Source organism: Podarcis erhardii, assembly GCF_964252035.2.
Source record: "Podarcis erhardii genome assembly, chromosome: 6".
Classification (NCBI taxonomy): domain Eukaryota; kingdom Metazoa; phylum Chordata; class Lepidosauria; order Squamata; family Lacertidae; genus Podarcis; species Podarcis erhardii.
The window spans coordinates 71655176-71674676 of record NC_138510.1 but is presented as its reverse complement, the minus strand read 5'-3'; the positions used below and the strand labels follow the sequence as shown (position 1 = coordinate 71674676).

At 45.8% G+C, this 19501-nt stretch overlaps 1 protein-coding gene and 1 long non-coding RNA gene across 2 annotated transcripts in view; one reads left to right on the top strand and one right to left on the bottom strand.

Moving 5' to 3' along the window:
* The first annotated feature begins 29 nt into the window (after positions 1–29).
* LOC309343981 lies at positions 30–4484 on the top strand. Its single transcript, XR_014157475.1, has 3 exons — positions 30–219; positions 1365–1501; positions 4196–4484. It is a non-coding gene; the product is annotated as an uncharacterized lncRNA (long non-coding RNA).
* Positions 4478–19501, bottom strand: part of LOC309343792 (calcium-activated chloride channel regulator 1-like) — a 32628-nt gene continuing 17604 nt past the window's right edge. The window contains exons 10-14 of the mRNA XM_081865797.1: positions 16501–16731; positions 13219–13489; positions 12451–12615; positions 10159–10401; positions 4478–5712 (exon numbers count right to left, since the gene is read on the bottom strand). Of these exons, the coding sequence (XP_081721923.1) occupies positions 5198–5712; positions 10159–10401; positions 12451–12615; positions 13219–13489; positions 16501–16731 (1425 nt within the window). The 3' untranslated portion in view covers positions 4478–5197. The remainder of the gene's footprint in view (positions 5713–10158; positions 10402–12450; positions 12616–13218; positions 13490–16500; positions 16732–19501) is intronic.

The window sequence follows — 19501 nt, the reverse complement described above, 5'->3', positions numbered from 1 at the left end:
GCGGATCCGGCATCTGATTGGGCGGGAGGAGCGCGGGGTGGGCGGGATCGAGGGGAAAGGAGGCGCGAGACGGGGGTTAAGCGCCGCCCCCAGGTCCGCCCCTTAAAAGGGAGGCTTCGCGAGGAGAAGGCAAAGGAGCGGTTGTTGCTCCCTAAGGGAGGAAACGGCTTTCTTCGTCGCTGGCACGGGAGCGTTCATTTCTCTCGTTCTACGTTTCGGGTGAGTTGAGTCTGAAGGGGAAACGACAAGGAACTTATTTTCCTCTCAGTGTTAGAAACTGAAATATGAAATGGCACCTTAAACAGGCGCCGGAACGGAATGTCTGGGCGTGCTTATTTAATAGCAAGAATACAAAGCTGAAGAAGATTTGAAATATTTGTGTATTTTGTTGGTGTTGGTGTATTTGAAATGAAAACTTTATAAAAACTTAATAAAAAGCATTTTTTTAAAAAAAGACTACAAAGCTGAAAATGAACGAACTGCAGCTAAAATATTATGTTCATTTTCCACAGTGTCTAGTCCTTCCCCTGCCACCCCGCTACTCAGAGTAGCTGGAAGTAGGGAGACAGAAAAGGTCCCCCTTTCATTCCACTCTGCAGACAAGCCCTGGATGATCCCTACACCGCCTTTCCTTCATAAAAAAGTGGTGCCTCGCAAGACGAAAAGAATCCGTTCCGCGATTCTCTTCGTCTAGCGGTTTTTTCGTCTTGCGAAGCAAGCCCATTGACAGCTTAGCAGATTAGCGCTATTAGCGGTCTAGCGGCTTTTAGTGAGAAGCGGCGTATCAGCGGATCAGCTGTTAAGCGGCTTAGCGGCTTAGGAAAAGGGCGAAAAAAACGAAAAAACCCGCGGGAACTCGCAAGACATTTTCGTCTTGCAAAGCAACCCCATAGGGAAATTCGTTTTGCGAAGCGCCTCAAAAAACGGAAAACCCTTTCGTCTAGCGGGTTTTCCGTCTTGCGAGGCGTTCCTCTTGCGGGGCACCACAGTTAACGCATAATAAAGACCTATACAGCTGGTGGCAGTGTCCAGTTCGCAAACCTAAGATTTAAGGGTCCTTCAGTGATCCCAATTTATTTAGATTTTAAGCACCCCTGTGAGAGTCTGAGGTAGAGAACACTTTAACATGCACTACTTAAACCATCATAACTCATTGACTAGTAAATTTCAGATTAAAAGCACACCATACATTAAAAGTACAGCAAACAAGGCAACTAAATCCTAAACAAAACATGTTGGGTTGAAAAGCAAAAAGAAAGTTTTTCAGGTCCCCAATCCATGCATGTTTTACTTGGGAGGAAGCACCATTCAACTTGGTTGGAATTTATTTCTGAGTAACTGGCTATTTTAATCTGAAATCTTAGATGCAGTACTGGGCCCCGAGCTCAGAAACGGCTCGCAAAATTCCCTTTCGCAAAACGCGACCAGAACAATGGGAGTTTCAAACGCTGTGTGCTATTGAGTTGAATTAGAGGGAAATTAAGGTGTGTGCTTTGAGAAGGTATGAGTTAATACTTAATTATCCCTTTTTTGTCCTTTCAGGCTGTGACGCTTGGTGGTTTAAATGTTTAACTGTTTTCTTTAGTTCTTTTCAACGCCTGGACATTGTGCATGTGACATCACACACACTACGTGCAGGTATGTGCGTGTAACATCACAAATCTGCGTGGTGGGCACCCACAATCCTGAGGGTGAGATGGCACCCTTGAAATACAGTATATAAATGCAATAACATAGATGGATAATTGCTGGAAGATATCACTGCACATTATTCAGCCATCTACCCATCTTGGTCCATTAAATAAAGCATGGCTTTAGAAGCTGATCTTAGGCTGCAATTCTAAATGAATTTACAAAGAAGTAAGCCTTACTCAACACAGAGGGACTTCTGATAAAGCATACATAGGATCACACCACACAGTATTTCTGTGTGCTTTGGGAATCCACTAGAGGTCAGTATAATAAAACCTATTTACTTAACACTTTTGTTGGGGTGGGGCAAGTTGCATTTACACATTGTTACAGCACAATGTGTCAGTTTCACCTGAAATAAAGAGATTATCTGGATCGCAGCATCACAGTGGTCAAAATTTTCCCCCAAAGATAGTAGTGAACACCCAGATTTTCTAGTTTGGTGATCTAAGTATGAGACATGATGTCAACAGACCCATTAGGTAAATTTGGTGCCCCCTACCTCGCCTTCTGCTCAATTTACTATGTCAGTGGTTTTCAACCAGTGTGCAGTGGCACCCTGGGGTGCCTTGAATGATAGTCAGGGGTGCTGCGGGCAACTCTGGCCTCTCTCCCTCTTTCTTTCCTTCCCTCCCTCCCTCCCTCTGATGCCCTCTTGCATGTCTGCGTACCAAAGACTTGCATAGCTGTTTGTTGCAGCAGCCCTGGCTATAATAATAATAATAATAATAATAATAATAATAATAATAATAAATTTTATTTATACCCTGTCCTCCCCAGCCGAAGCCGGGCTCAGGGCGGCTAACAACAATCAAAATAATCCAACATTCTAAAAACCTTTCATTATAAAAATTAATTAAAATCAAATTGATGGCAACCATTAAGCAAAATTCTGTGCAGATTGCCAGAGGAGGGGGCCAGGCTGCGCCCTGACCAAAGGCCTGGTGGAACAGCTCTGTCTTACAGGCCCTGCGGAAAGATGTCAAGTCCCACAGGGCCCTAGTCTCTTGTGACAGAGCGTTCCACCAGATTGGAGCTGCGGCCGAGAAAGCCTTGGCTCTAGTTGAGGCCAGCCTAATCTCTCTGTGGCCTGGGATCTTCAGGATGTTTTTATTTGAAGACCGTAAGTTCTTCTGTGGGACATACCAGGAGAGACGGTCCCGTAGGTATGAGGGTCCTAGGCCGTATAGGGCTTTGAAGGTTAAAACCAGCACCTTAAACCTGATCCTATACTCCACTGGGAGCCAGTGCAGCTGGTATAGCACTGAATGTGATCTGGCAGCGAAGACCCCATAAGGAGTCTCGCTGCAGCATTCTGCACCCGCTGGAGTTTCTGGGTCAGTCTCAAGGGCAGCCCCACGTAGAGCGAGTTACAATAATCCAGTCTGGAGGTGACCGTCGCGTGGATCACAGTGGCTAGGTCAGAGCGAGAGAGATAAGGAGCCAACTGCTTAGCTTACAAGTTCTCCAGGTGACCAGGGGGTTCTTCCCAGGCCCCTTTGGGGCAGTGTTAGGAAGTACCTCTCTTTGGAGCGGGGGGGGGGGCAGCTCAGAGACCAGTGGCTGTCCAGAAGATTCCCAAGGAGAGGGGAGAGGAGTTATACTTGGAAAGTCCTGCGGTGCCCTCTTGTGTTGGCACCCAGTGCAGTGAAACAAGTTCCATTGCAAAAATCTGTCTCTAATGGAATGAAAGGCACTGCACTCACCTAGATGAGGAAAGTTGAACAAATAAAAGTTGAGCAAGGGGTATAGAACACCTGCCATCTGCAAACTAACTTTGCTCTGGAAATGAAGGCCTCCCTTGGGACACACCAAGGGTTAAAGCATGTCTGCCACTGTATAGCAATCCAGTTTAGCAATATGTGAATGGAAACATGGCAGTTGTGGTATGTAGAGCCGTAAGAGTCATAAGCGTGGCCATAAGCACACGCACACAAAAAACAACCCCCCTTTTTATACTTTATAATTCTAAAGGGTTTATGGGAGGAGTTGCTAACCTGTGGCCCTCCAGATGTCATTGGACTCCAACTCCCATTGACACTGGCCTGATGGGAGTTGAAGTCCAACAACAGTTCTAGTTACAGGTAGGTAGCTGTGTTGGTCTGCCGTAGTCTAAACAAAATAAAAAAAAATCCTTCCAATAGCACCTTAGAGCAGTGTTTCCCAACCTTGGGCCTCCAGCTGTTTTTGGACTACAACTCCCATCATCCCTAGCTAGCAAGACCAGTGGTCAGGGATGATGGGAATTGTAGTTCAAAAACAGCTGGAGGCCCAAGGTTGGGAAACACTGCCTTAGAGACCAACTAAGTTTGTTATTGGTATGAGCTTTCGTGTGCATGCACACTTCTTCAGATACACTGAAACAGAAGTCTAACAACAGGTTAGCCAACCCTGCTTAATAATAATAATAATAATAATAATAATAATAATAATAATAATTCTAAGATCCTTAACTGGCAGTTTTGGTAACCAGGTGGTTGATTTCTTTTTTGAAACTTAACAGGGAGAGAGGGCAGCCCACCAATAAGATCCGGCCCTGGTGGAGTTCTTCATGTCAGCCGTGTAGCATGAGCCCCTCCGTTAGCACCTCTTCAAATCAACCTACCCAGTTCAAGTTAAGATATTATTTCTCATGTCTTTCTGCTACAGGACTTGTGTATGTGAGATAGCTGCTTAGGACATGACATGGGAGAGGGGGAGTCCGTAGCACAGTATCCTAATCATGGGGACGGTGGACCACTTTTCTTTCCTTTAATCAGAAAACATAAATAAAATTGTTCCAGTCTTCTCCATGGAATCTTCTTCTTTAATAATTTTTCACCATTCTCCCCATATCAGTTTGTGCACTACTGTCAAAAAGTAAGAAGGCAATACAACTTTTATAGTGCATTTTTATAGGTGAATCAGGGATTCTAATCTATTTTAAGCTGTAATCACTAACCTGGGAGTAAGTCTTATTGAACACATGTGTTTATTTTCATCTATGAAATGTTATAGGATATGGACATACAATAATAATATAATTTAGCTTTCATTGTTTACAATAGATAATATTAATCTATTATTCAAGCTGTGTATGTATACATTACCATTTAGAATTTTTGGAAACCATGAAATAGACCACAATCAGATACAGAAGGAGTTCCATTTAAAATCATGTAACTAATTATATAATTGCACAATGGAGAAAGAGGAATATACTCTCTTTCTCCATTGTATAATTTAGGATATCTGACTTCTAAAAGTTAATATATAATTATTACATTTCAGTCTCAGAAGTTCTAGGGCTTCGGTATCTTCACTTAAATAAAGCATACTGTTAGATTTGCAAATGCACAAATAATAACTGCAGAAGTACATACTATTATCACAAGTGTTAGGAATAGAATTACACATTAGAAGAAGTGGTATAAATGTTGTTTGGCCTAGGAGTAGCTCCAAGTAATGGAGAAACAATTATAACTCGCCTTGCTGTATTAGATGCTTCTCCAACATTGTAGTTGTATTACATTCCAGTTTGGGGACTTCTGTTTCTTCGCTTATGTACAACGCAGATGGTTATACTTACAATAACACAAATAATGATCACAGAAGCACATACAATGATCACAATTTTGGTTGTGTTATTTATCACACTGATCTCAGGATCATTAGCACCAGTGGGTTTCACATTAGAGGAAGTTGTGTGAGCAGTGGTAGTGTTTGGACTAATGGCAGTACTTAGCAGTGTGGAAGTGCCAGTTGAAGAAGTGGGAGTAGCTGGCAATGTGGAAAAAACCACAACTGCTCTTGCCGCATTAGATGGTTTTCCTTTGTTGTTGCTGCCATCAATGGCACGAATGGCAAAGTAGATGGAGGAGCCATTTTCTTTTGTTAAGTTTTCTGACTTGTACTGAAAAGATTGTTTGACCCCAGCGACTTCCACTGTCAGTCCAGTAGTGTTCACAGAAGTGGCACTATCAAAACTTGCATCTCTTAATTCCAAGGGATTTTCACTCATTTTTATTTCATATCGTTCAGCTGCAAAATAAAGAACCCACAACAGACATGCGTTAGATGTACATCTTCAAACATGGATCAAAGAAACAGTGACAAGCCTATCAGTGCATAACTTCCTATCCTCCAGGAACCCTAAGCATATTGCATACCAGCCATTGCATCGTTGTGTGTTGCAGAAGACTTTGGAAAATATTCCAGGGCACACGCTGGTTCACATGGCCACCATGTCAAAGTTGTTAGGATCAGCTGTCATTCCATGCTAATTTAAAAACATGGTATTTGTCAGAGGTGTCCAGAACCATTTTTGGTCCAGGGGGACATTTAGAAATCTAAGCACTGTTACAAGCATCGCAAACAACTTGTTCCACAGAAGAAAAACTAATGTGGCTCTACCCGCCTACCCCCACAACACAGGAAAAACAGCTACACCTCCAAACAAATAAAGCATATTCTATAACTAGGAATCCTGGACTAAAACAAAGCAATGTCTGTGTTCAAACCATACAGTCAAACACTTGACTTGTCCCAAAGAATCTTTGCCGCTTTGCCGTGCGTGTGGGGAGGGCTCTTCCCCTGCTAGCCCATTCTCCATCTTGGGCTTGGGGACGGGCCCCATACTCCACCTCAGCATAAAAGACTCCAAGGAGGCCCGGGACACTGCTGCCGCCGCTTTGCCGGTGAGTCTTGGGGAGGACCGCTCCCCCTGCAAGCCCATTCTCCACCTTGGGCCTGGGGGCGGGCCCCAGACTCCATCTCAGCATATAAGGCTCCAAGGAGGCTTCGGAACATTGCTGCAGCCGCTTTGCCGCGCGTTTGTGGGGAGGGCTCTTCCCCCTGCAGGCCCACTCTCCATCAGGCCAGGGGGCGGGGCCTACGCTCACCACTGCCGCACCTTTGGGGACATTGGTGCTGCGGCAGCGGTTGTTTGAGGTGTTTTTATATGTTTTAAACTGTTTTTATTTTATTTTTTGCTTTGTTGTACCACCATAAGCGGTGGTTTTTATCCATGTATTTTTATTTTGTTTTGGGTTGGGGTGGGGTGGTTGTGGAGTGGGGTGGGGATTGGTTTTGTTTTCGTGTAATTGTTTTTGTTTGTTTGCTTTTATATTCTGTAAATGGAGGCGAGCCTGAGGCTTGGGATTCCTACTGTGGAGGGGCGAGGGAGGTATGGCGGTGGGGGCAGATGTCATAGGCAAAGGGGATCGAGATACGGATATGCTCGTACCCCTTCCAATCTGCGCCCCATCCCGAGAGACGACGGTAGGGTGAGCAAGGATTACTCACCTCCGTCACTGGTGTTGTGCAATGCCAGGTCTATAGGCAACAAAACCGCCACCCTGCGAGATTTCTTCACCTCGCAGGGGGTTGACCTGGCATGTGTGACTGAGACCTGGGTGCGCGAAGGGGATACTGTTACCTTACGAGAGATGGCGCCCCCGGGTTTCTCCGTCCTCCACCAGTCGTGGACTGTGGGCCGGGGGAGAGGGGTGGCGTTATTAATCCGGGAAGATTGTTCTTTCAGGGCTCTACCATCGCCATCAATCCCCGGCATTGAATGTGTTGGCCTAGTGTGGGGCTCCGAGGTGAGCTTGGCTGTCTGGCTGGTGTACCGGCCACCTAGCGCACCAGCAGCCACCCTGTCAGGTCTGCTGGAGGCGGTGGCCGGCTGGGCCTTGGAGTTCCCTAACCTATTGGTATTGGGGGACTTCAACATCCATGCTGATGCCACTCCCTCCTCGCAGGCTCTGGACCTGGTGTCTTCCATGGCGACACTAGGGCTCTCCCAGTTTGTTTCGGGCCCCACACATCAAGCAGGCCACACGCTGGATTTGATCCTTGGCATCGGTATAGATGTGATCATGTTTCCTTCGATGAAGGTGCCATGGTCTGATCACTATGCCCTGAAAGCCAGGATTGACGTTCCACCCCCACCCTGCTTGGGTGGCGAGCCAATTTGGGCTCGCCCGCAGAGGCTGATGGACCCTGATAGATTCCGTCAAGCCTTGCGGGACCTTTCTCCCCCTGGCGACTCATTGACTGAGCTTGTTGAGGCCTGGAATACCCAGCTCCTGGCAGCCATCAATGAGATCGCACCTAAGCGCCCTCTGCGACCCCGCAGAAACCGGGCTCCCTGGTTTACCGAGGAGCTCCGGAAAATGAAGCAAGACCTCAGACGGCTAGAGCGAGTATGGCGGGGTGCCCATGACGGAGCCTCAAGAACATCTTATAGGGTTTTTATGAAAACCTATGAGATGGCAGTGAAAGCCGCTAAGAAGTCTTACTTCTCGGCCTCCATTCCATCCGCTAGCTCTCGCCCGGCGCAATTATTTAGTATAATTCGGTCTTTAACGTCCCTCGAAGGACAGCCAAATTTAAATAACAATTTGACACACAGCTGTGAGGCATTTGCGAGCTTTTTTGCGGAGAAGGTCTTGTTGCTCCGCCATGACCTCCCTGCCAATTTGGATACAATAAAGGAACTGGAGGCCCCTCGACTGTCCTCGGGTTCAGTATTGGACCACTTTGACTGGATATCCCCAGCCGATGTGGACAGACTCCTCCAAGCTGGAAAGCCCACCACCTGTCCTCTCGACCCGTGCCCGTCCTGGCTGATTAGAGCGTGTCCAGACGAGGTGCGGGCCCCCCTGGGGGATATCATCAATCTGTCCCTTGGCACCGGGACATTCCCAGGGGAACTGAAGGAGGCAGTGGTGCGCCCGCTCTTAAAGAAAACATCATTAGATCCCTTAGATCTATCCAATTACCGCCCGGTTTCGAAACTTCCATTCCTGGGTAAGGTGATTGAGAGAGCGGTTGCTGAACAGCTTGGTAGGTTTCTGGATGAAACATCGGCTCTGGATCCATTCCAGTCCGGCTTCCGCGCTGGTCATGGGACCGAGACGGCTCTGGTCGCCCTAACAGATGATCTCCGCAGGCAGCTGGATCGAGGCGGGTCGGGGCTGCTGATTCTTCTAGACCTGTCAGCAGCCTTCAACATGGTCGATCACGAACTCCTGGACCACCGCCTTGCCGACGTGGGGATCCAGGGCACAGTCCTTCAATGGCTGCGCTCGTTTCTCTCTGGTCGGGGACAGAGGGTGGCGCTTGGGGGGGAATTGTCATCCCGCCACCCCTTGGTGTGTGGTGTGCCCCAGGGTGCAATACTCTCCCCGATGCTTTTTAACATCTTTATGCGCCCCCTCGCCCAGCTTGTCCGGAGTTTTGGGCTGGGCTGCCATCAGTATGCTGATGACACCCAACTCTATCTGTTGATGGACGGCCACCCGGACTCGGCCCCAGACACACTGATCAGATGCTTGGAGGCTGTGGCTGGATGGTTACGTGGGAGCCGGTTGAAGTTAAATCCTTCGAAGACAGAGGTCCTCTGGCTGGGACGGGACGACATGGGGCTGAGGGGGCAACTCCCATCTCTTGCGGGGGTGCAATTAGTGCCAGCACCGTCCGTTAAGAGTTTGGGTGTAATCTTCGATACCTCCCTCTCCATGGAGGCGCAGATTGCAGCTATAACAAAGGCGGCATTCTTTCATCTCCGCCAAGCTAAGCAGTTGGCTCCTTACCTCTCTCGCCCTGACCTAGCCACTGTGATCCACGCGACGGTCACCTCCAGACTGGATTATTGTAACTCGCTCTACGTGGGGCTGCCCTTGAGACTGACCCAGAAACTCTAGCGGGTGCAAAATGCCGCAGCGAGACTCCTTACGGGGTCTTCGCTGCGAGATCACATTCATCCGGTGCTATACCAGCTGCACTGGCTCCCGGTGGAGTACAGGATCAGGTTTAAGGTGCTGGTTTTAACCTTCAAAGCCCTATACGGCCTAGGGCCCTCGTACCTACGGGACCGCCTCTCCTGGTATGCCCCACAGAGGAACTTACAATCTTCAAATAAAAACACCTTGAAGGTCCCAAGCCACAGAGAGGTTAGGCTGGCCTCAACTAGAGCCAGGGCTTTTTCAGCTGCGGCTCCAACCTGGTGGAACGCTCTGTCACAAGAGACAAGGGCCCTGCAGGACTTGACATCTTTCCGCAGGGCCTGCAAGACAGAGCTGTTCCACCTGGCCTTTGGTCAGGGCGCAGCTAGACTCCCTCCTTTGGCAATCTTTACAAAACTTTAATTTATGGTTGCCATCAATTTTGATTTTAATTCATTTTTATAATGTTTTATAATGTTGTACTGTTTTAGTGTTGTTAGCCGCCCTGAGCCCGGCTTCGGCTGGGGAGGACAGGGTATAAATAAAATTTATTATTATTATTATTATTAGTTTGTTAAGGATGCTGGAATTGTAGCCTTGGGAGGGGAGAACTGCAGTCTTCCCAGAGCAACAGTGTCATGCTATTCTAGCATATTAAAGGGAGATTAATTCTGGTATAAACCCCTCCTTTGCCATATTTAAATATATCTAAGCAAGGGAGTCATACTGGTTGGTTAAAACAGGATTCCACACTTACCTTGTCCAAGATCATAGTCATTCCCAGGAGCTGTCCACGACAAAAGGAATTCATCATCATCGGCAGCTAGCTCCACCTCAAGGTCAGTGATTTGACAGGGTGGAAAGACATCTGGGGGTTTTGTATTAGGAACTCCTGATACCACAAAAGAACCACCAGATGCAACTCTGCTGAAACTTCCTAGGTTTGCTTGGATTTCATCCTCAGTAGCTTCAGGTCTGGGTGAGTTCATTTTTATTTCACCTTCCAAAGAAAGAAAGAAAAATTGTGTCATAAGATGTAACTAGAATCTCTGCAAACGTTCTCAGTATTCTGAAAATCTGTCTGATTTTGTGTGCAAACACAAAACGAAGACAAGGCATGTATAAAAGGTGATAGGATAGCCATCTTCAAATATCTGAAGGGCTATCTCATGGAAGATAGAGCAAGCTTGTTTTCTGCTGCTCCAGAGGGTACGGCCCAAAACAATGGATTCAAACTACAAGAAAGGAGATTCCAACTGAACATCAGGAAGAACATCCTGGTGGTGAAAGCTGTTCAACAGTGGAACGGAACACCTCAGAATGTGGTAGACTCTATGCTCATCCACACTTCTGTTTGATCCAAGGTTCATTCCGTTTGTCCCATGCCTTCTCGGCACAAATGCAAGAGGATTTTCTTTTGTCCAGCCATGTTCCCTGTGAGAAAACATGGTTTACTGCTGAATTGAAATAAACGTCAATTTTCTGCAGTTTGGGACAAACTGAAGAAATACCAGGATGAGCCCTCTCTGCCATTAGAGGTTTTGAAGCAGAGGTGGATGGCCATTTGTCAGAGATTCTTTGGCTGTGATTCCTGGATGACCTTTCAGGTCCCTTCCAACTCTACAATTTTATAATCTGCAGTAGATACCTATTTTTCGTTATATAGCCAGCCTTAGCTTCTCTTGTCCCCTCATTTGGTTTACAGTATTTCTATGCAGAAGATACCCAGCTCTGCACTACCAGTCACAATTTCAGTTATTGACAAGCTTAACAGGTATCTCTTCATGGCTGTCAATAAATTACTAAAATTCAGTATGCAGAAAACTATAGTACTTGTGTTTCTTCTAAAACATTTTCACTATCCCAACTTGATGCTCTGTAATCCAGTCTACTGAGCAATTCTGCTGTAGTTCCCTCAAATCTGTACTCTTATTAACTTGCCAGTCTTTCTCCACAACAGTTTTATGTTCCACCAACGCTTAACTGCCAGTTTTGCAAAACTGCTTCTTATTTCTAAAATTTTGACAATATTATTCTACTTGGTTTTCCTACTTCTTTTCAATTTTTTGCATGTCTTAAACTCTTCTGTGACAGTTGGGGTATGTGTGGGTTTTTTTGTGTGAGTGTAGATGCATTGTAGGTATTTTCCAGATGAAGGATGCCAGAATAATATTTTAAAGCCTAAAAACTTAGGGAATATTTCCATTGATTCCCAACATATTCAGCGAGGAGTGGCCCAGCTTGCTTCACCACCTGAGGGGCATCTCTGCCCCAGGGTGGGGAAGATGAGTGGCAACACTGTGTGCAAGAATTCCCCCTTCTTGCCAAACTCTGAGAATCAGGATGTTCTACTAACGCGGCCACTGCAGGAGCAGGGAAGATGAGCAACAATGCCACTTGCCAGAATACTTCCCTCTTGCTGGCAGTGGGACATTCCAATGGTGACAGAAGCAGTGGCATGGGTGGGGCACTGCCTCTTGTGTTTCTACTACCTGTGGCGGGTGCTTCACCCTGCCTCATTGTTGAGCCGGCTCTGCATTCAATCAACAAGTAGAATAGGACTGTGTCAGAGTTATAAAAGGTAATGGACCCCTGGACGGTTAGGTCCCGTCAAAGGCGACTATGGGGTGTGGTGCTCATCTCGCTTCAGGCTGAGGGAGCCAGTGTTTGTCCACAGACAGCTTTCCGGGTCATGTGGCCAGCATGACTAAACTGCTTCTGGTGCAATGGAACACCGTGACGAAAACCAGAGTGCACGGAAACTCCGTTTACCTTCCCACCACAGCGGTACCTATTTATCTACTTGCACTGGTATGCTTTCAAACTGCTAGGTTGGCAGAAGCGGGGACAGGGCAATGAGAGCTCACCACTGTTGCGCTGGTGTCAGAGATGTGTGCTCAATATCTGTATTAAATCTAAAATCTGCATAAGGTTGACAGTGGGGAGGGGAATGGCAGGGAAAGGTTTTCATTTCTCTCGAGATACCCATACTTTGAGAACTCTAGAGCTACATAATACTAGTAAATGCTTTTTCATAATGAATCCTTACCATTTTCCACAAAACCTGGTATATAGAGTGCTTGACTCTGTCTACGGACCAATCTGACAGTCTTGTCTTTCCCTTGGACACGCACTTTTAAGTTGTATCTACCATTCTGTGTGAATGATGTGAAATACCTTGAGTAGATTCCATCATACTTGAGTATATCAGCACCTGAGAACATAAATATTAATACTTAACATCCAAAGAAAACCTCTCACTTGTGGCCATTATAAACCCTACATAACACATGCAAGAGATGTTTATTTCATAGTAACTGCTCCTGTTTTCATGAAATAGAAAATGCCTGACTTAATGTGATAGTATGGAATCATAAGGGACTGGTTAATAATATCTGTACAACACAAGCCAGCACAACTCATGACCTACCAAACCAAACATAATACAATAACATGTATTAGAACTTGCTGCATACTTCATTTTCTGCAGTCACAGTCAGCAAAATCAGGAGATTTATCAAGCTTGTGCTGGGTGCCACTAAGAGTCCCACCTTTCCCCATATGAACCTGTCCACACCCTGGAATCATCACCTGAAGCCTTTCTCTGTGTGCTGTCTCTGAGGGCTGGGTATGAGAGAGCAGGCCTTCTTTGCAGTAGGCTCCAAATGGGGATATTGACTCAATGCATCTGAGGGAGCACACCTGGCTGGTTTTGAAAATATCTTTGTAAGAGGCCTTGGAGGCCACTATGTCAAATTAGACAAGACTGGTTGTCAGTGAAAAAAATAACAAAATGCATACTGCAATAATTACTTACCTGAACCATAGTCATAAAGCTCAAGCTCTTCAGTTTTTCCTTTCTCATCTTCAACTATGGCTGTGACATTTGCACCAATAACAGGTAAGAAACCTTGACTGATTTCTGCATATATGACCATTGCATTAGGATATTTATTGGTATCTTGATTCATATAGGGCTTCACAAGAACTGGAGGCACAGATACGGATGCTGGTCGACTAGTTACCGTTATTGATATGATTTGCTCTGCTGAATGTGTATTCTGAAATGAATACTCCCAGTCTCCCACCTGCAGATCAAGTGATGAAATACAGAAGAATATTCCATATCCATTATCTAAGTAATTTGGAGAAATACATTTGCTTTTCCTTTGGTTGTTATGTTTTCATAAAGAAGGTATCTCTTTTATGAAAAATGTACCAAGGAAAATGAGTATTGGCAACAATGTCATCCTGTGCACAGGATGAACTAGGAAATGAAAATGTGTGTGGAGAGAACAATATTGAGACAATTCAAACCAGGATTTTGGCAGACGCCTATTGGCAATATGGATTTTATGGGAAAGGGTTTTTATGTGACTATAAAAACAGTTTCTGCTCAATACCAAGGCAGAGAAGGCAGTATGGGATAGAGAAGCCAATGGTGGAAAAGACCATGTGGACCTGAGAAGACCAATTCCAAGAAGGCCAATTGGAAGAAACCAACTGGGAATGGATTACAATACAGAGAAGACTTAAACAGCAGAAATCCAAAGAGGCAACATATGTCAGCAAGCCTCACCCTTTTCCTGTTTGTTACAGGATCTCTACATGAGGACCTTAGTATGCATGTGTGTGAGTATACTCCATCTGCTGTGTGTTTGAATTTAGCACTCTAAAAATAAACCCTTGAGGGGTAGAAGAGGGAAGAGGGCCTTGAAGTTTTATTTAGAAAAAATACACCTTAGCTACCAAAACATTGGCAGATGATTTTCTAGGTATCTCATGTGGGCAGGAGCAGGGAAGTATCCTCAGTTCCCAAATGAGCATTAGGATCAGGGAGCCAAGAAGGAAGCTTGTGCAACTTCCCAGTGAGATTCAGCTTCAGCAAAGCTGGCACAGATTCAAGTGGCAGCTGTGAAGGGCCTTAACACACGTCATGAACCATTTTAGAGCTTTGGACTTTGCAGACACAACCCTCATAATAACACTGGTCAACAACAAATTTGTGTCTGCGTTTTTTCAGCTGATTTAGGATGAATCTGATGCGCTGAATCCAAAAATCACATTGGTTTTGCTCAATCAGGTCAACTTTTTGAGCTATGGCCACATGTCTTATTTTACGTTTTTGTTCACATGTACGCTTGTGTGGAGCATTTTAGAAGAAGTTGGTGGGGGTAAAATGCCTTGTCAAATAATTGTTTTGATTGGAAATGATCATTTTAATGGCAAGAAGTATTCAGGTCTGATAGTTCTGGGTGATTATGTCAAAAAGGGATCAGTTTGAAGTCATAAAACCTCGAAATCTTCCATAAATTGGTCCAGCAAAGCATAAAGTTGGGGGATCAAAACTAAGTTAATGGGGCAGCCGCCCCATGAAGTATCCTTATCTTCAATCAGCACGTCGTCCTGTAGCTCATTGTGATGAAATTCCAGTGCCTATCTTCGGATAACTTCCTGACATTAGTGACGAAGATGCCTCCAGTGTTGAAGGACATGAAGAAGAAGTGGTTCTTGAAGATGATGCTCCACATCCATTTTCCCAAAAGGAGTTGATCTAGTTCACGACCTCAGCTTGTCAAAGGACTCTGACGATTGAAGGAAAAAAACCTCCTCTCTGACAGTGCTTGCATCAGCTTCTTGCACAACAGGCATCAAGTGTACCTCCGTTTTTTCTCGGAAGAGAAGGACTTGGTGTACTGTGCAGATATTGCGCAGCTTCTGCTCAAGCTTGGAGTGCCACAGTACGAACCCAAAGATTGGAGACTGTTCATTGACAGCAGCAAGCGATCACTGAAATGTTTTCTGCTACACAACGGCAACCAGTTGGCCTCTATACCCCTGGCTCACTCAAGTACTCTGAAGGAGAACTATGAAGCGGTGAAGTATGTGCTGGAGAAAATTGGTTATGATCAGCATAAGTGGTTTATTTGTGTTGACCTGAAGATGGTGAACAGTCTGGCTTCACCAAGTACCCATGTTTTCTGTGCATGTGTGATAGTAGGGACCGTGCTCAGCATTACATGAAGAAGGACTGGCCTGTGCGGGAGGAATTGGTGCCTTGCAAAGAAAGGAACGTCATCAACGACCCTCTGGTGGACAGAGACAGAATACTCTTCCCACTGCTGCACATCAAGCTCGGCTTAATCAAGCAGTTCACCAAGGCTCTGGACAAGGATGGTGACTGCTTCATTTACTTGTGCCAGGCTTTTCCAGGATTGACCATGGAGAAGTTGAAAGCTGGCATCTTTGACGGTCCTCAGATCTGTCAGCTCATCAGCGATCCAGAGTTCGGAAACTCAATGAACGAAGTGGAACTGGAAGCGTGGAAGGCATTTGTTCTGATAGTGAAGAACTTTCTTGGCAACAATAAGGCCAGAAACTACGCAGAACTTGTCAACAACATGCTGACTGCTTTCAGAAACCTGAAAAGATTCACTACCTATTTTCACATATGGACTGGTTTCCTGAGAACCTGGGTTCAATAAGTGACGAGCAGGGGGAGAGATTCCATCAGGACATGAAAGAGATGGAGACCAGGTATCAGGGTCGCTGGGACGTAGTCATGATAGCTGACTACTGTTGGACTCTGAAGAGAGACCTCCGTGCTGCTGAGCATTCCAGGAGTTCCAAGAAACAGAAGTTCAAGCCCTGAGGTTTGAAAAATGGTGAAGCAACATGCAATTTACGCGTACATACCTTTATCAATGCCCACCATTCAGTTTACAGAAAACCTGACCTGATGGAGAGAAACGGATGCCATTTCCTGATTCAGCAGTGCAAATATACCCTAAATCAGTTGTAGAAATCTAGACAACATTCAAAAAGTAAAAAATTGTTGCCCAGTGTAATATTTTGTGGGTGGGGAAAATGCTGATTTGGAATAGTGAAGGTCTTTAAGACCATTACAAAATGCTACATAGAAGATGGTTCTTCCACACTTGCATAATCTATCATGCTACTTTACCTGTAATGGCACAACCCTTTAATAGCACAGCTGTAGTTCCATAAAGCTCTACAAGACAGACATTTCCATATTTTCTATGTGGAGAAGGCACACTAGTAATTGCAGGGTTAGATGCACAGAGAGTTGGGATTTTACCTCTGCAGTTCCACTAATACTGAGTCGAGCTGTTCGGACATTTGTATTATCAATGACAAAGTTGTTGGCACTGTACTTCTTTCGTTTGGGATCTATCAGAATAATTCCGGGTGGATATATGCTTGTGTTCCATGTAACGACGAAGAAAGTGTCATTTCCCACTGTTTTATCAATTGTTACAATACCATCAAACCACCTTCCGGAACCGACGCTATGACTTTTACTTTCAAGCTGTTGGTATTAAAACAAACAAACAAAACGTTAAGCATTATGGTTAAAGGTAAAAAGGTAAAGGAGCCCTGGATGATTAAGTCCATTCAAAGGCAACTATGGGGTGTGACACTCATATTGCTTTTCAGGCCAAGGAATAATAATAAAAAGAATTCATAATTAATAGTAATTTATTATCTCTACCCTGCTCATCTGGCTGGGTTTCCCCAGCCACTCTGGGCGGCTTCCAACATGAGATTAAAAATACATTAAAACATCAGTCAATAAAAACTTCCCTAAACAGGGTTGCCTTCAGATGTCTTCTAAACGTCAGATAGTTGTTTATTTCTTTGACATCTGATGGGAGGGCATTCCACAGGGCACGCGCCACTACAGTGGTGCCTCGCAAGACGAAATTAATTCGTTACGCAAGTCTTTTCGTCTTGCGAGTTTTTCGTCTTGCGAAGCACGGTTTCCCATAGGAATGCATTAAAAATCAATTAATGCGTTCCTATGGAAACTGCCTTCAGACCAGGTCCAGGGACAGTCTGCCCCCCGACCTCTTCTGAAGGCCGGCGGGGGGCGAAAGTCTTTGCTTCCCCCCCGCCGCCTTCCCGGGAGAGCGGAGAAACGCAGCGCTGCGTTTCTCCACTCTCCCGGGAAGGCAGGCAGAGGGGAGCAAAGACTTTTGCCCCCCACCAGCCTTCAGAAGGTCCAGGACCTCTTCCGAAGGTGGGCGGGGGGCAAAAGTCTTTGTCCCCCCTGCCTGCCGTCGAGGGGACTTTTAAATCGCCCCGGGACTGTCCCGGGTGATTTAAAAGCCTCCGGACGGCTTTTGAAGGCAGGCAGGGGGGCAAAAGTCTTTGCTCCCCCCCGCCTGCCTTCAAAAGCCATCCGGGATAGCAGGAAGCGCTTCCCTGCTATCCCGGACTGCTTTTAAAGTGCTGGCGGTGGGGAGCAAAGCCTTTCGGCCCCCGCCGGCCTTCCTGGACCTCTTCTGAAGGCCGGAGGGGGGGTAAGGCTTTGCTCCCCACCGCTAGCATTTAAAAGAGGTCCCCGGAGATTTCCCTATGGGCTTTCTTCTTGCGAAGCAAGCCCATAGGGAAATTCGTTTTGCGAAGCGCCTCCAAAACGGAAAACCCTTTCGTCTAGCGGGTTTTTCGTCTTGCGAGGCGTTCATCTTGCGGGTCACCACTGTACTGAGAAGGCCCTCTGCCTGGTTCCCTGTAACAGCTTCTCGGAACCAAGGCCCTCAGCGCTGGACCTCAGTGTCTGGACAGACCTATGGGGGTGAAGACACTCCTTCAGGGAGCTGGCATTTGTCCACAGGCAGCTTTCCCAGTCATGTGGCCAGCATGACTAAACTGCTTTTGGCGCAACGGAACACCATGATGAATGCCAGAGTGCACAGAAATGCCGTTTACCTTCCTGCCACAGTGGTACCTATTTACTTGCATTGGTATGCTTTTTAACTGCTAGGCTGGCAGAAGCTGGGACAGAGCAACGGAAGCTTACCCTGTTACGCAGAATTTGAACTGCTGACCTTCCGATCGGCTTGCCCAAGAGGCACGGTGGTTTAGACCACAGTGCCACCCGCGTCCCGCCGTTACCTTTAAGCATTATACTATAGCAGGAAAATAGTATGAACTTAATATGCCAGCCAATCTTTGAAACTGGCACTTTTGTGCTTTACCTTCAAGCTGGTGTGTATTAGGTAAGCTGATATACCTGGCAAGTTTTATAAACTGAATACATACATACATACATACATACATATTTTAAATAGGGTGGGCTGCTCGCAGCCCCCCAAGTCTCAGCCCCTGATAGGGTCCAGCACAGCCAGAGTGGGCAATGCCAGCTATCCCATCCCCCAGCTGCACCAGAAGATGGCAGCCCCTTGCACCCACCTTGCCCGCACCATGCACCAATAGCTGCCCACCTGGACTCCCAGGTAAGCAGATGTTTTATTTCAAAAACAGTAAAGAAGTCAGGACCAGTACATTGCCTAGAAGGTGAATTCATAGTGGATAGTCATGCTGAACAAAAAGTACATAATAAAGAGGCATTAATAAAAATGCTGGTACAGCCACAAGGAGATTTCCCATGTACCATGCAGATCATGGTTTGTGCAACAGGGATAAAACTGATATCCTGCAGTGTTTCATTGTTAAAAACATGGAGGAAACGTAGATAAGCAACTACAACTAAACAGGTAGGAACCATTGCAACTCCATCTCAGCAACCCTTTCCATACATAAGCTATAGCATGCTTAAGCTACTCCATGCAGATACCATAATTATTTTTTCTCCACCAAATATATTTATTGCAATTGTTTATGGATTTTTATTGGTTGTTTGCTGCCTTGGAAGTTTTCAACTGATAGACAGATCCAAAAATTCAGTGCAAAAGCAACAACTGCCCTGTGCTCTTCAAATGAAGGGTGGTATATAAATTTCAATAATAACATTTTGATGGTGTCTTTGAATTCAACACAAAGCTATGTGATTAGCAAGCTACGTGAAAACAGCAATGAGTAAAACAACAACAAACTAGGACAAATCCAATCAATGATCAGAAACAAGAGGTTGAAACTGGAAGACACAAATCTAATTCCATAGACCAGGGGTAGGGAAAGTTTGCTCCCAGATATTGATGAACTGCACTTCCGATCAACCCCAGCAAGCATGGCTCAAGGCATGATGGGAGTTGTATTTCAGTAGCATCTGGAGGACCAAAGGATCACCACACCTGCCACAGAGGTAAACAAGAATTCACCTGGACAGGAGATAC